The sequence below is a fragment of the Schistocerca gregaria genome, chromosome 1, assembly GCF_023897955.1.
Source record: "Schistocerca gregaria isolate iqSchGreg1 chromosome 1, iqSchGreg1.2, whole genome shotgun sequence".
Classification (NCBI taxonomy): Eukaryota; Metazoa; Arthropoda; class Insecta; order Orthoptera; family Acrididae; genus Schistocerca; species Schistocerca gregaria.
The window spans coordinates 777,280,142-777,294,797 of record NC_064920.1 but is presented as its reverse complement, the minus strand read 5'-3'; the positions used below and the strand labels follow the sequence as shown (position 1 = coordinate 777,294,797).

At 38.9% G+C, this 14,656-nt stretch overlaps 1 protein-coding gene across 1 annotated transcript in view; it reads right to left on the bottom strand.

Annotated features, from left to right (window-relative positions):
- LOC126268696 (RAB6-interacting golgin) overlaps positions 1-11,421 on the bottom strand; it is a 49,824-nt gene extending 38,403 nt beyond the window's left edge. Inside the window, exons 1-3 of the mRNA XM_049973931.1 lie at positions 10,924-11,421; positions 10,586-10,758; positions 1,535-1,842 (exon numbers count right to left, since the gene is read on the bottom strand). Coding sequence (XP_049829888.1) covers positions 1,535-1,842; positions 10,586-10,758; positions 10,924-10,996 — 554 coding nt within the window. The 5' untranslated portion in view covers positions 10,997-11,421. The remainder of the gene's footprint in view (positions 1-1,534; positions 1,843-10,585; positions 10,759-10,923) is intronic.
- Positions 11,422-14,656: the final 3,235 nt, after the last annotated feature.

The following is a 14,656-nucleotide window of genomic DNA, read 5'->3' as shown; positions in this document are numbered from 1 at the left end:
GAAATTTTAGCTAACTGCAGAACAAAAAGGATTGAAGACATAACTTTAAGTCCTATATTTCTAAGCATCATTTACACACTGAAGAACCAAAGAACCTGGTATACCTGCCTAATACTCTATAGGGCCCCCACATGCATGCAAAAGTGTCGCAACACGAACTGGCATGGACTCAACTAATGTCTGAAGTAGTGCTGGAGGGAACTGACACCATGAATCCTGCAGGGCTGTCCATAAATCTGTAACAGTATGAGGGGGTAGAGGTCTCTTCTGAACAGCACATTGCAAGGTATCCCAAATATGCTCAATAATTTTCATGTCTGGGGAGTTTGCTGGCCAGCGGAAAGGTTTAAATTCAGAAGTGTGTTCCTGGAGTCACTCTGTAGCAATTCTGGACATGTGGGGTGTCGCATTGTCCTACTGGAATTGCCCAAATCTGTCTGAATGCACAATAAACACGAATGGATGCAGGTGATCAGACAGGATGCTTACATACATGTCACCTGTCAGAGGCGTATCTAGATGTATCAGGGGTCCCATATCACTTCAACTGCACACACCCAACACCATTACAGAGCCTCCAACAGCTTCAACAGTCCCCAGCTGAAATGCATGGTACATGAATTCATGAAGTTGTCTTCATACCTGTAGACTTACACCCGCTCGATACAATTTGAATCAAGACTCGTCCAACCAGACAACATGTTTCCAGTCATCAACAGTCCTATGCCAATGTTGATGGACCCAGGCAAGGTGTAAAGTTTTCCATCATGCAAACCATCAAGGGTTGTCGTAGGTCCCGTTTTTGTGTGATCTTTTCCGGCAATGTCGATGATTTGATGTTTTACTGGATTCCTGATAATCACGGTACACTCATGAAATGGTTGTACAGGAAAATCCTCACTACATCGCTACCTCAAAGATACTGTGTCCCGTTGCTCATGCGCAGACTATAACGCCATGTTCAAACTAACTTAAATCTTGATAATCTGCATTACAGCAGCAGTAACTTATCTAACACCTGCACTAGAGACTTGTTGTCTTATATAGGCTTTGCCGATCGCAATGCCATATCCTGCCTCTTTACGTATCTTTTTTTATTTGAATACGCATGTCTACACCAGGTTCTTTGGCTCTTCAGTGTATTTTTACTGTATGGTGCACTATAGATTGGACACACCAAATTTTATTATTAGATCATGAAAACTTACAAAAAATTTTGTCCACATTTTTCGCCTAACATAACAATTTCACGATTTTTAACCATCTGCTCATAAAAGACCCGCCACTGGATAATTACTTCTTATCTTTTCAAATCTAAGCTAATTTCTTTCATTATGCATTTGAAAACTAGAGTCCATATCCAAATAAAATGATTAAATGGTATTTTGTTAAAACATGAATCATTGAAATTTTCACAAATTGACTACTTTCTACCATTTCACACTTCCTTTACACGATCAACAGCAATCTTTTCTTTTCATATTGTTATTCAGTCTTGGTGACTTTACTCAATGTGTAACATAGATATACAAACCTGTCAGCTAATGCTTTGGCCAGTAATTCTTTACGCCGTCGGTTCTGTTCCTCCATCATCTTATGACGCATTTCAAATTCATCCAATATAGAAGATTTACTGGCCTGCTCCGGAGAAATAACTTCATAGCTTTTATCTTCCTTAATCTTCAAATAAACTGGTCCATGGCTCGGGCTAGCTTGTGTACTTGAAACACTACTAGTATCTGATGAAGATTCTGTCCCATTTGAAACTCCACATCCTGAATCAGCTGAACTTACTTCAGAAAGTAATGGCAAGTTCTCTGATGTGCTTTTCACATCAACATCCTGCAACAAAAAAAAATGATTAATACACATTAAAATAATTTACATCTAATGTTTACTGTTAAAACTAAATGATCACATTTGAATATGCTAGCTGAAAAAATGTCACTATCTGGACAGTGTCTCTTTAGGAGTTGTTTGAAGACATCTGTCACAGTGCGGTCATTGCTGGTGATGTGCAATCTCAACCATAAAGCATCAATCATGGCTTGCCATACTTTCCTTGAGCCAGTGGAAAAATAATCAAGCCAAAAATAATCTGCATGTACTCTAAAATTGTTCTTCATGCTTTTGCCCTTATGAACAAAAGGTTCTCAAAAGATGAATAGCCACATAGCCATTTGGCACTTCCTACCTGCAGACCAACACTTGTTTCACTAAGGGGCAGAATGCTGCTTAAGCTGGTTTCAGGATGTTGCGCAGGTCGCACCAGTGTTTAAGAAGGGTAGTAGGAGTAATCCATTTAACTACAGACCTATATCATTGACGTCAGTTTGCAGTAGGGTTTTGGAGCATATACTGTATTCAAACATTATGAATCACCTCGAAGGGAACGATCTATTGACACGTAATCAGCATGGCTTCAGAAAACATCGCTCTTGTGCAACGCAGCTAGCTCTTTATTCGCACGAAGTAATGGCCGCTATCGACAGGGGATCTCAAGCTGATTCCGTATTTCTAGATTTCCGGAAAGCTTTTGACACCGTTCCTCACAAGCGACTTCTAATCAAGCTGCGGACCTATGGGGTATCGTCTCAGTTGTGCGACTGGATTCGTGATTTCCTGTCAGGAAGATCGCAGTTCGTAGTAATAGAAGGCAAATCATCGAGTAAAACTGAAGTGATATCAGGTGTTCCCCAGGGAAGCGTCCTGGGACCTCTGCTGTTCCTGATCTATATAAATGACCTGGGTGACAATTTGAGCAGTTCTCTTAGATTGTTCGCAGATGATACTGTAATTTACCGTCTAGTAAGGTCATCCGAAGACCAGTATCAGTTGCAAAGCGATTTAGAAAAGATTGCTGTATGGTGTGTCAGGTGGCAGTTGACGCTAAATAACGAAAAGTGTGAGATGATCCACATGAGTTCCAAAAGAAATCCGTTGGAATTCGATTACTCGATAAATAGTACAATTCTCAAGGCTGTCAATTCAACTAAGTACCTGGGTGTTAAAATTACGAACAACTTCAGTTGGAAGGACCACATAGATAATATTGTGGGGAAGGCGAGTCAAAGGTTGCGTTTCATTGGCAGGACACTTAGAAGATGCAACAAGTCCACTAAGGAGACAGCTTACACTACACTCGTTCGTCCTCTGTTAGAATATTGCTGCGCGGTGTGGGATCCTTACCAGGTGGGATTGACGGAGGACATTGAAAGGGTGCAAAAAAGGGCAGCTCGTTTTGTATTATCACGTAATAGGGGAGAGAGTGTGGCAGATATGATACACGAGTTGGGATGGAAGTTATTACAGCAAAGACGTTTTTCGTCACGGCGAGACCTTTTTACGAAATTTCAGTCACCAACTTTCTCTTCCGAATGCGAAAATATTTTGTTGAGCCCAACCTACATAGGTAGGAATGATCATCAAAATAAAATAAGAGAAATCAGAGCTCAAACAGAAAGGTTTAGGTGTTCGTTTTTCCCGCGCGCTGTTCGGGAGTGGAAGAGGGGAGAGATAGTATGATTGTGGTTTGATGAACCCTCTGCCAAGCACTTAAATGTGAATTGCAGAGTAGTCATGTAGATGTAGATGTAGATGTAGAGATGCTTCAAACACATGGTGAATCACACTTACTGTATGATCCATTGATTTCTGAGAGTTCAAAATTGGTCAGCAGGCAGTACATAAACCATTTTGTTTTGTTTTCCTGTCATCTCAGTGGACCCTTTTTCCTGCCACCTCTACCTGTTGGTTGAATAAAATGGGCAAGTGGTCACAACATTACCTTTTTTTTTTTCAAATAACTCTTTTGTATTGCACATTAAATCAATACTTCAATTCTTGCAGCATGCCTTCTTCTTCCTCTTTGTCCATATTTATTTCATATGTTCAGATTTCTGCTTCCAGAGTTGTTTGATGTTATGAGGCTGTTTTCTTTTTCTTCCTTCTTTGTCCCTTACAGCCACTTTCTGAATTCTGTTCCCCAATAAATTCCTGTTATGTGTGCCCATTATGTTGATGTTTGCTTCTTTGAAACCATTTAGTATCTGTATAAATCCTGCTGGGTGTTTTTCCAGCTTCATAAGTTCATGAAAAATTTGCTTTATCAGTCTTGTCATCATGCATTCTAACCAAATGTTCAAAGAATGACATTCTTCTTTTGTATTATGTTCTCTACAGTTTCACAGATTTCTTTGTTAGGTCGTGGACTGTTGTATTCTGCTACACTTGTCCTTGGGCCAAGTATGCTTCTAACCAGCCATCTTCCTATTTTCATAACTTTGTTTATGCCACCTTTCTGCACTGGTTTTAGTGGTTCGGTGCCATAAATAGCTTCACGTCTCACTACTGTATTATAATGTTTAATCCTGATATGCTAAATAAAGCCTTTTTACTGCTGATGTTTCTGGTGTTCTGGAACATGATGTTCATCTTATTTGTTCCATCTCCAGACTGACTACATCATTGGTGTTCATACTACACCACTCGTATAAATACCTGAATGAGCTGACTCTCACGATTTTGTTTGGATTTATGAGTAAATTTTGTGGGCAATTTTTAACACTCATTATAAATTCTGTTTCTGAGAAAGAAACTTGTGAACCAATTTTTCCTGCTTGTACAATCAGGTTTTCTATCTGGATTTTGATATTTTCTGATGTGTCTGATAACAAGACAATGGTCTCTGCAAATGTGAGGCAATTCAGTCACACTCTATTCACCTTTTCTAGGATGCAGTTGCAAAGCATAGGTGAAAGTCCATCCCCTTACCAGCCTCCTGTAATTTATCTTGACGTTTTTGTAGAATTCTCCACAGAACCTGACTTTGGATGATATACTTTTTAATATATCTTGTTAATGTTTGTAGTTTTTGGATCTAGATCGATTATTTCTTAATATTGATGTATGATTTTCTGTCAGTGGAATCATACATTTTCTTGTAATCTACAAATATAGCTCTTGTATCTTTGTTTCTCAATTTGAAGAATAGATTTTTTTTTTAATTCTGGATCAGTTCACTGCATGAGTTACTTTTCTGAAATCCATCTTGAGATTCTCCTAGTAGTGGGTTTAGTCATGGTTCTGTATGACTCAGTAGTGCTTGAAATAAAATTTTGAGTCACTTGGAGAAGCGATTTGCCTCTATAATTATTTGGGCGATTTTTATGTCCTTTCTTGTGCAATCCTGCAGATTTTATCTACAGTATTCTATTTTTAAGTTCAAGAATGAAGTCTTCTTTGAGGGCTTTCCTCAATCTGCCTTTCTTTCATCCTCACTGGCTGCGTTATCGATTTTCAATGAGTATATAATTTCTTTACTTTCTTCTAAATCTGGAGTTGTCAAATCATCATTTTGAGTACAGTTTTTAGTAACAATAAATTTGTATTCAGGTTCATGACAATTATGTTTGTTAATAGTTTCCCATCTTCACTGAATGATTGGAGCTCATTCATGATGAATAACATTCTCTCACTTTTACAAGTTCTAGTTGCTCATTTTTTTGTAGGAGGTTGTTTCTGTTTTTCTGATTTTTATTTGAATTCCAATTTTCCCATGCCTTCTGTCTTTCTTGCAAAAACCTTGTCGCATTAATCATTCCACCATGTCGGTTTTTTTTTCTTCATTTAGTGAATGGTATTGTTTTGATAATTGCTTTGATGATGCCATTTTTATATCTGTCCTACATCTGAAAGACCTTGCTCTGAAGACCTGCTTTTAATTTTCTGAACTACAGCTTATAAGTATCATATTTCAGAAGCTTAGTTTGTCTCTTAAGTTTTGAACATACTTCAGGCTTAATCTTAATTTTAACGACAGAAATGTAGTGGTCTGATTCGATATTTGAGGACTCTATATAGTGATGTGGGCTGGGTATATTTCCAGTGGGAAGGAACTTAAAAAAATGGGAATATTGCCGGGAATATTTCTTTGGGCCAGGAAGATACCCAGAAATTAGGACTTTATGAAAATTTTTAGATTTTGAATGTTTCAACAGTTATTGGCAGTCAAAGAACCTTAAAACTAGGTTAACTAAGTAAATTCATATATTTTAATCCAAGATTTATCGTTCCATGCATTAATTTCAGTGCAAATTCCAGGAAAAACATCATTTACCACAACTCTGGCAGAAAAAATATATTAAAATATTCACTAGGCCTACAATTTTTATGCAAGCTGAAACCACACATTTCTCTGAATGAAACCTAAACTTACAAAATATTCTTAATTCCTCAGCATTATGAAACACTCTAACAACTCAATCCCTTATGCAGGTGGATGCAGACACTCTAAGCACAATGAGTGCATTTCAATCTTCTTCAAAGAATTTGTTAGAAATGTCATGTAATGAGATTGGTGAAAACAGCATCGTCGAGCACTTTTACGGTGGTAAGTTTACGATGCAGATTGTTATCCAAGATGGAATGTGTTTTACAGTAGCTGCTTGGATATTTGTTACGGGGGGGAGGGGGGGGGGGGTGAGGAGAGGTAAATGTCACTCATGTAGACGTCCACTTCACCTTCAGCCCTACCTCCACTGACCCACTGAGAAATCCTTTCAGTTTTACGCAAGGTGACGAGAGTTTTTTAATGGTACATTTCTAAATTTACATGTGCTAGTACAGTTATACTCCTCCTGCAATAATTGGCTGGAATTGCAACGATAGATTTGCTTCCTTGAGTTGGTTGACACACACAGTCTCTGTATGATCATTACCTCTGGCGTAGGGGCAAGTCATTTCCTCAAGTACACTGTGTGACCTATGTCAATGGTACAGAAAGACAATAGACTGAATAATGGAACAGGAAGATATCAAGAGGAGGGGCAAGATTTTCTTCCTGCTGGCCAAAATCTAGAATGTCTACAGCAACTTCTAGTGGCTTAGCCCAAGATACTTTGGACTCATATCCCGAGACACCATTCATGTTGTAGCATAGTGCTTCCTGATCATGTATGTTTATTCATCTCGTGGCTACTGTGAATACCACTGCTTGTTTCCATTGAAGATAATGGGTGATCTTTCTCTAAATATAAATGGGCTGTAGTGGATGCCTAAGGGGCTGGCTTAGTGGCAAATAATATTCTTAGGAAGATGGTATTTCCCAGCACCTGTTATAAAATTAATTTCTGAGTGACCTAACCAGTAAGCAGAACCTTTCAGCAAGTGCAGTTAGCGTTAGCAGGAAACAGCCAATGGAAATGCCCAAATTCTGTTGCTGAGTGGGTGAAAGGACTAAATGTTAAATGAGATCATGGAGCTTCTTGAACTCATAAACTCATGGAACCAGTTGTCAGCTCTTTGGGGCTGCAGGAGGAAAGTTTTGAGCACTCTGGGTTATAGGCGGTATTGCAGAGTGTATTTTGGAAGTCGACAGTCAGTGGCCCCTAGTGGTCAATAAAGCTATTCTTCTTATGCAGGTACATAGGAGTTCAGAAGTGCATCCCTATGCAAGGGCATGGGAACCAGCTTAACCACTGGCCCTTTTCACAGTGGATGCTGCAGTCTAGTGGGCATACAAGAACTCTGTAGGAAGAGGCTACATAGCAAAGGGTGAAGTCATTAGCTAGCTGGAGGTGTCTAGCAAACAAGGCAGACTTGGTGAGATGTAATGAAAAACAATCAGTTTTGTTTGTTCCAGGAGAAATTTGAGATGTGATGTTTTTGTGTAAGCTGCTGCTTTTTTACCTTAGACTATCATCCTATGGTTATGGATCAGATTATTGGCAAGAATTGCTGGATACCAGCTGGACGCAATGTAATAACAGCTGGAAGAATTGGCAACATACTGATCACATATCTCATGGTCATAGATTGCTCTTCGTACTGCCATGTAGGCAAGCAGCTGGTCAGTCAAAACAGTCCTAAGGCCAAATCTGTGAGTGGCGTTTATTAATCTTAAGCTATCTTCATATTTTTAATATATGATGATTAGTCCTGAATGTGAGGGGCTTTTTGTTTCACTTGCTCTGGGTGGTTACTCAAACTTGGAAAAAAAATTGCCTGAGAATTTCATGTGTGAGAAGGAAGATGGTGTCATGAAGCTCCTAATAAATTACTGGTTAGTGGGAAAGGGAGGTGGGAGCAGCAAACCATGATAATGACTTTTCTTTCCTTTCAGCTGAGCTATATACCAGCCATAGGCAACAGTTTAACCACAGTTTTTAAACACCAATAATTTATACGGAATAATATTCATATAAGTAACACTCTTTAAAGTATTTAGTATTACAAAATTTGTGATTGACAGAACTCAAAAAATTCAATTTCAGAGATGGTTCAAAAACAGAATTTTATGAAATTCCTGGAATTACCTGATTTTTCCAGGTAAAATGAAATTCCCCGAGAATTCCAGGTTTTCCAGAAGAATCGTCACCCTGTTGCCCCATCACTTCTTCCACAACCCTCCCCCTCCCTCCCACTGCACAGTGTATGAAATGTAGGTAAACAAGCTGAAGAGATAATAACAATATGTGGATCCTATCTTGATATACTTAAGTATTACTGGTGCATCAAATATCAGAATTATGATGGGTATTATTTCCCGGTAACAACACATTCTTCTGACCTCGACTGCTCATCATCTCAGTCTCTGTAGTTCTCCATAACAAATATGCAAAATTTCACACACAACACCATGAACTAACTGAAATTTATACTCCTGTGCACCATTTAATTAACACTGCATTGTCGCCACAGGAGGATGCTTGACGTTCTTTGACGCCTTCCCCTTTTCCTTCTGTGATATCTTACGGATGATATGGGAGAGAAAAGACTACACATGCACAGTTCTCAATGCAATCTCCAAGTTCTATCAACTAGGCTATTCTAAGAAAGCTACAAAACAAATTTGTGACTCCACATGTAACAGACTTCCCTAATACAACATATTAGGAAACGAGACACTTCAGCTGCCGAAGAGTGTAGTCATGTCCATTAGTAGCGTTTGTTTGTTTGTTTGTTTGTTTGTTTGTTTGTTTGTGTGTGTGTGTGTGTGTGTGTGTGTGTGTGTGTGAGAGAGATCTGTTTTTCAACAAAGGCCTTATTGGCTGAAAATTTATTTATGACAGTCTTTTTGCTGTGCCTATCTGTGACTTTGTATTAAATGATTGATGAAGGGACCATTGGGCCCTTGAGTACTAAAAATTCCATCCAAAATTAACATTCAGTGTCAACTGTGAAAGGATGAATAACTCAACAAACAGAGAATAACTTAGAGAAAAAATACATCCAACACTTGCACAATGTTAGACAGAAGTCACAAAAGTAGGGTAACAGTCAACTACTCATTAGGTTAAAGATTTACAGATATTCACAAAACAGATTTTCACTATCAGTTACTTCATATGTGCTCAATGCCACTTTGGTCAGGAGTACTAGATGTTGAGCAAAGTTTACATGAGGGTAAGCTATTCCAAAAATGGTCAATAAAGTACCCAATCAAGCATGCAATGGTATAATCATATTGTCACGGCCAGTCTAGCTTGTACAGCTGATTTCTTAGGAGCAGGTCTGATGATGATAATGATATGTTTTAAAAACATCTGTTTTATGTTATTCGTGACTGAAGTAATGTATACACTCTCACAGCTCACAAAAATGCTATTTGCCACATAGCTAAATATTAGCTTCATTTAGGTCATGTATCTGTATGCACTGTTTAAAGAAAGTTAGCCACCAATCAATATCATCTTGAAGATTTGTTGTTTAATGAAACACAATATGTCTGGTTATTTTCCCACTGCACATAGGTCAGAAACCTAAATGAGTGAGTATGTGTCACATACTGTGAATAGTGTACAATGAATAACATACAATTTCTAATCATATGATTAGTGTACAGGAGACACGTCAAAAAAACTTTTATTTTTCTTTCCTCCCTTTTGTGAAGGACAGCTACATTTACACACAAGACTACATGTAAATTTATTCTGCTCAAATGTTCAGTTCATCCTTCATGAACTCAACAGTGTAGAAGCAGTGTTTGACAACTATATCATAAGGCTTTGTTTTCAGTGTCTTTAGGTTCATACTCAGAACATTCTTTCCTTTTAGCTGGTAATGAATTTTCATTGCCATATACTGAGGAGACTGCACATATAGGTTTAAGTGATGAGTGGGAAGCATAAAACTGTCTTTGTTTCTCGTGTTGTACGTGTGATTGAAACTTTTCTCTCGAATAACTCTAAATTACTATCATGTGGTTTTTCAAGAACCATACTGCAAATATCATTTGTAGCAAAAAAAGTGTTGACTTGCTGCAGCATGTCACATTATAGTCAGCACTATATTTTGTAAACTGACTGTGAGATGATAGGTGGAACAACTTGATGCCCAATTCATTACTACTATGTGAAAGAAATTCAGAAGTACAAAACCACTATTGAGAAAACCCTCCTAAAATTTGGAGAAAATGCAAACTTGCTGCCATGACAATACAAAAATTTACACCGCTCTATTACATGACAGTTAACTGTATATCATTTGTTCTGGCCACCAACTACTATAATGCCTAAATCACAGATCACTTCGGGCAGAAACCTAAAAAAATCGGTTTTTATGCTTATTTATCCAAATTCCTTACTTTGGTTTTGTACAGCAATGCCTTATCTGGAATATCGCCAGATCTGGGTAAATTAGAAGTGCTTCGCGGCTTCTGCAACATTCTTAGTCGCGTAACATTTTTCCTTCCTGTGCCATTAATTTTATCTTGCTGTTTCAATACATGGCTACTACTTGGATGGGCTGCTTTCCGAGCTGCAAAAATGGAATTACAATGAAAATGTTAGCTGGCGATTTAAAAATCCCTCCATAACCTAAATGGAGCATAAGGCAATAAGTTTCTCACAAAACAGCGCAAAGCTATTAGCATTTTCTATTGTATTCTATCATTGTCCCTTTAGCTGTTTTTTTTTTCTGTACCTTCCACAGTTTCTTCTGTCTGTGCAAATTTCCGAAGATCTTCTTCAGTAAACCCAGCCCATCTTTCAGCCATGTCAGTTTAACATCAACAAAGATACGTCACCTTCTATCTCTGGCAAGTATTTTTTCTATCATTTTTCAGAAACCAGTACCCACAGACAAGTAATTCATACTTTCTTGCCCCTACATATGGCTTGTTTCGATTGTATATCTTCTGTTTCCAGAAAGTGGGCTTCGTCTTTCTGTTAACGAACTGGCTTGAGAGATTACAATTATAACTTTCTCCTTTCTAATTTTAAACTCAGTTTTTCCAAAGTGCTACATTTTAGGTAGCACGTTCGTATTTATTACATCAGTTACCCGTCATCACGAGTTTTCAGTTTTGCCTACACTGCTAAACGTCAAGTCTGCAGGACTGACAACACGTCTTTCTTTCGGAATTACCAATTATCAATCTATAGGCAGGATCACACACGCGCCAAAGCTTGTGGCTTTCTGCAGTGATAAGTGGAACGCATGGTGATGTTCATAATTAGGAAAATTTTTAAGTGGAAAAACCACCTTTTGGAACGTCTAAAGCAACTTAGTTCAGCCACATTTGCACTTTAAAAACATAGCAAATTTTGAGGGGAGAAAAATCAGTAAGTTGACATATTTTGTTTATTTTCATTAAATAATGTCATATTGAATAATATTCTGGGGTAACTCATCTTTAAGAAAGGTCTTCATTGCCCCAACACGTGCTGTAAGAATAATATGTATCGCTCAACCGCGATCATCTTGTAGACATCTGTTTAACGAGTTGAGCATTCTGACTACTGCTTCACAGTATATTTTTTCCCTCGTGAAGTTTGTTGTAAATAATCTACTACAGTTCAAAAGGTTCATAATTACAATACTAGAAAAAAGATAAAATTTATTACTCAATATTAAAGTTGTCTTTAGCACAGAAAGCGGTTCACAATCCTCCAACAAAAAAAATTTACCCCTTACCCAGTGATATAAAATGTCTAACAGACAGCAAGGTAAAATTTGAAAATAAACTGAAAAAGTTTCTCTTTGACTACTCCTTCTATTCCATAGAAGAATTTCTATGTTTGTACTGTATAAAAAGATGTTGGTTAGGAATTGCTAACTCAATCTGTATACCTTGTTTTCATTTTTGGGAAAAAATATATGGTGATGTTTAGAGTACAGATAGATGTACAAATTAATTTGCAATATGAATGTAAAATGACTCTTTCCACATCATGACGATTTATCGTGTAAAATGATCCATGGACCATGGAAGTAACTGACTAACTGGCATCGTGAGATACTTCCCACACAGGACGCCACAAATTCTACACAGTTGCACAGCTTTCAGTGTGACGTCAATTGAAATCTTATGGGCGGGTATGAATGTCATGACTGTGACAAGATTTAAATATAAGGAAGGCGAAAAACAAATGTTGTCTCTGAAAATAGATTTCGAACAGGGACAAATTAAGGGCCACAAATACATTTATAAAAGAAGTAACAGTCGGGGACGAAAATGTTTTCTCCAATAGCAAATCAACCAACAGCTGGCACCTAAATATCATCTGCAGTTACGCTACCCTTCCAAGATTGTACAATCTTATTGCTTCGCAAATCACGAAGCTTATACGACTCGTTTTTTTGGTTACATATATTAAGTCTGTTTTTTTCTTTATCCAAAAATCTTTTAAGAATGGAAGATACGTCATTGGTTTGCACACACACACACACACACACACACACACACACACACACGCACACACTGCTGCAGAAAATCAAAAAATGGGTTGCTGTTCTTTTAATTCCAGAATCTGTGATACCGACGTTTGTTTTCAGTTTTACTACCGGTGGCATACCTGAGAAAAAGGTGTGAACTTTGAAACTACTGTCAGATTAAAACTGGGTGTTGGACCAAGACTCGAACTCGGGATTTTACCTTTTTGTGGGCTAGCGCTCTACCCATTGAATAATGACCCCTCTTCACAGCTTTACTTAGATCAGTACCTGATCTCCTACCTTCCAAAACTTCACAGAAGCTCTCCAGCCAAGTCTGCAAGACAAGCACTCCTGAAAGGGAGGATACTGCAGAGGCATTGCTTAGATACAACCTGGGAAATGTTTACAGGACTTTTTTCAAGAGGCATCTATATTTTTTTGCAACAATTGAGTTTATGAATTACAAATATTTAAAGTGTTGGCTAATATATTACTTAATTTATTGATTTCTCATGTATGTAAAGTGTGTAATAATTATGTGTTGTTTATGATTGTTCAGAGTAGAAAAATACGTAAAGACTTATTATAGGTTAAGTGAATATTTTAGAGACTTTGACACGTTAAGCCACAATATTCGAAAGCAGCAACAGTCGATCAAGGAAAGCCAGTACATGCGTTGACGTTGGCCACGTTTCTGCCCAACGTGAGAAGGCCGATTATATAATAATGTCGTGTGACTAGGGTCTCCCGTCGGATAGACCGTTCGCCTGGTGCAAGTCTTTCGATTTCATGCCACTTCAGCGACTTGCGCGTCGATGCGGATGAAATGATGATGATTAGGACAACACAACACCCAGTCCCTGAGTGGAGAAAATCTCCGACCCAGCCGGGAATCGAACCTGGGCCCTTAGGATTGACATTCTGTCGCGCTGACCACTCAGTTACTGGGGGGCGGACAAAAGGCTGATGACCAGTGGAGTTTGCACAGCAGCAGTCAGCACTTCGACAGATCAAGGACCGAGCAACATGTAATGCTTCCAAGGAGAACAACGACCAGTGCTGTTCGCTCATCAGTGGTCAACGCTCCAGGAACTGTCAGTGTACTGAGTTCATGTGTGTGACGTATCTGGCGATGCGAAGGAGGGCAACAGAGCAATGCCCGATCCCGCCAGCATAGAAGTAAAACAATGGAAAGCTGGCACATGTGTCGACATTGGTCACGTTTCTGCCCAACGTGAGAAGCGTAAATCAACTACCGAAGAGTCAGACGCTACCATAGAAACTTCGTGACATTGGAAAAAAACGCTGAATAAATACCTCCGACAAATGAGTGTGAAGTGGTCCTTTGAGGAGGTCCTTTGAGAGGAGAAAGAAGACACGAAGAAACGTCGCCTAGATGGACGGACCAAGAGATCAGAGGTCATACTTCGCTACAACTACTTACCCGCTACACTGCTAGGCAGAAGACGTCGATAACCGCGCCAGTAGATCAACGCAGAAGATGCCTTCCCAAATGTTATCAGAAAGAAATTCGTGTAGTACTTACCCAGGTGGCTGGTGAGGATAAAGGGACTACGGCCTCACCAAATGGGTCACCTGTGAACCTAGACGTTGATGAACTCCCCCAGAAGATACCGAATCTGAGAGCGCTGGTTCGATTCCAGGACGGAGCACTCCACGCCACGCCGTAACCGCTTGTTAATAACGCAACGAGCGAATTCACAAAGAGAAGACCGCACCGCCGCTGCAGTGGGACACGGTCAAGGTACTGAGGGCAGAATACGACGTCTGGCGGGCCGCTGCAACATGAGCTGTCGTCGCATCAGCGGTCACTGGAATTTGCACACTACGACTCCACCGCTCCTTAGCAGCGAGGAATTGAGCCAGTTAAAACACTTTTTACTACTCTGTTTGTTCAAAGGGTCTTATATCTCAAAAAACAACTGTTAGTGGAACCATCAATGTTTCACTCACACCTCACCCTCTGAGCTAAGGAAAG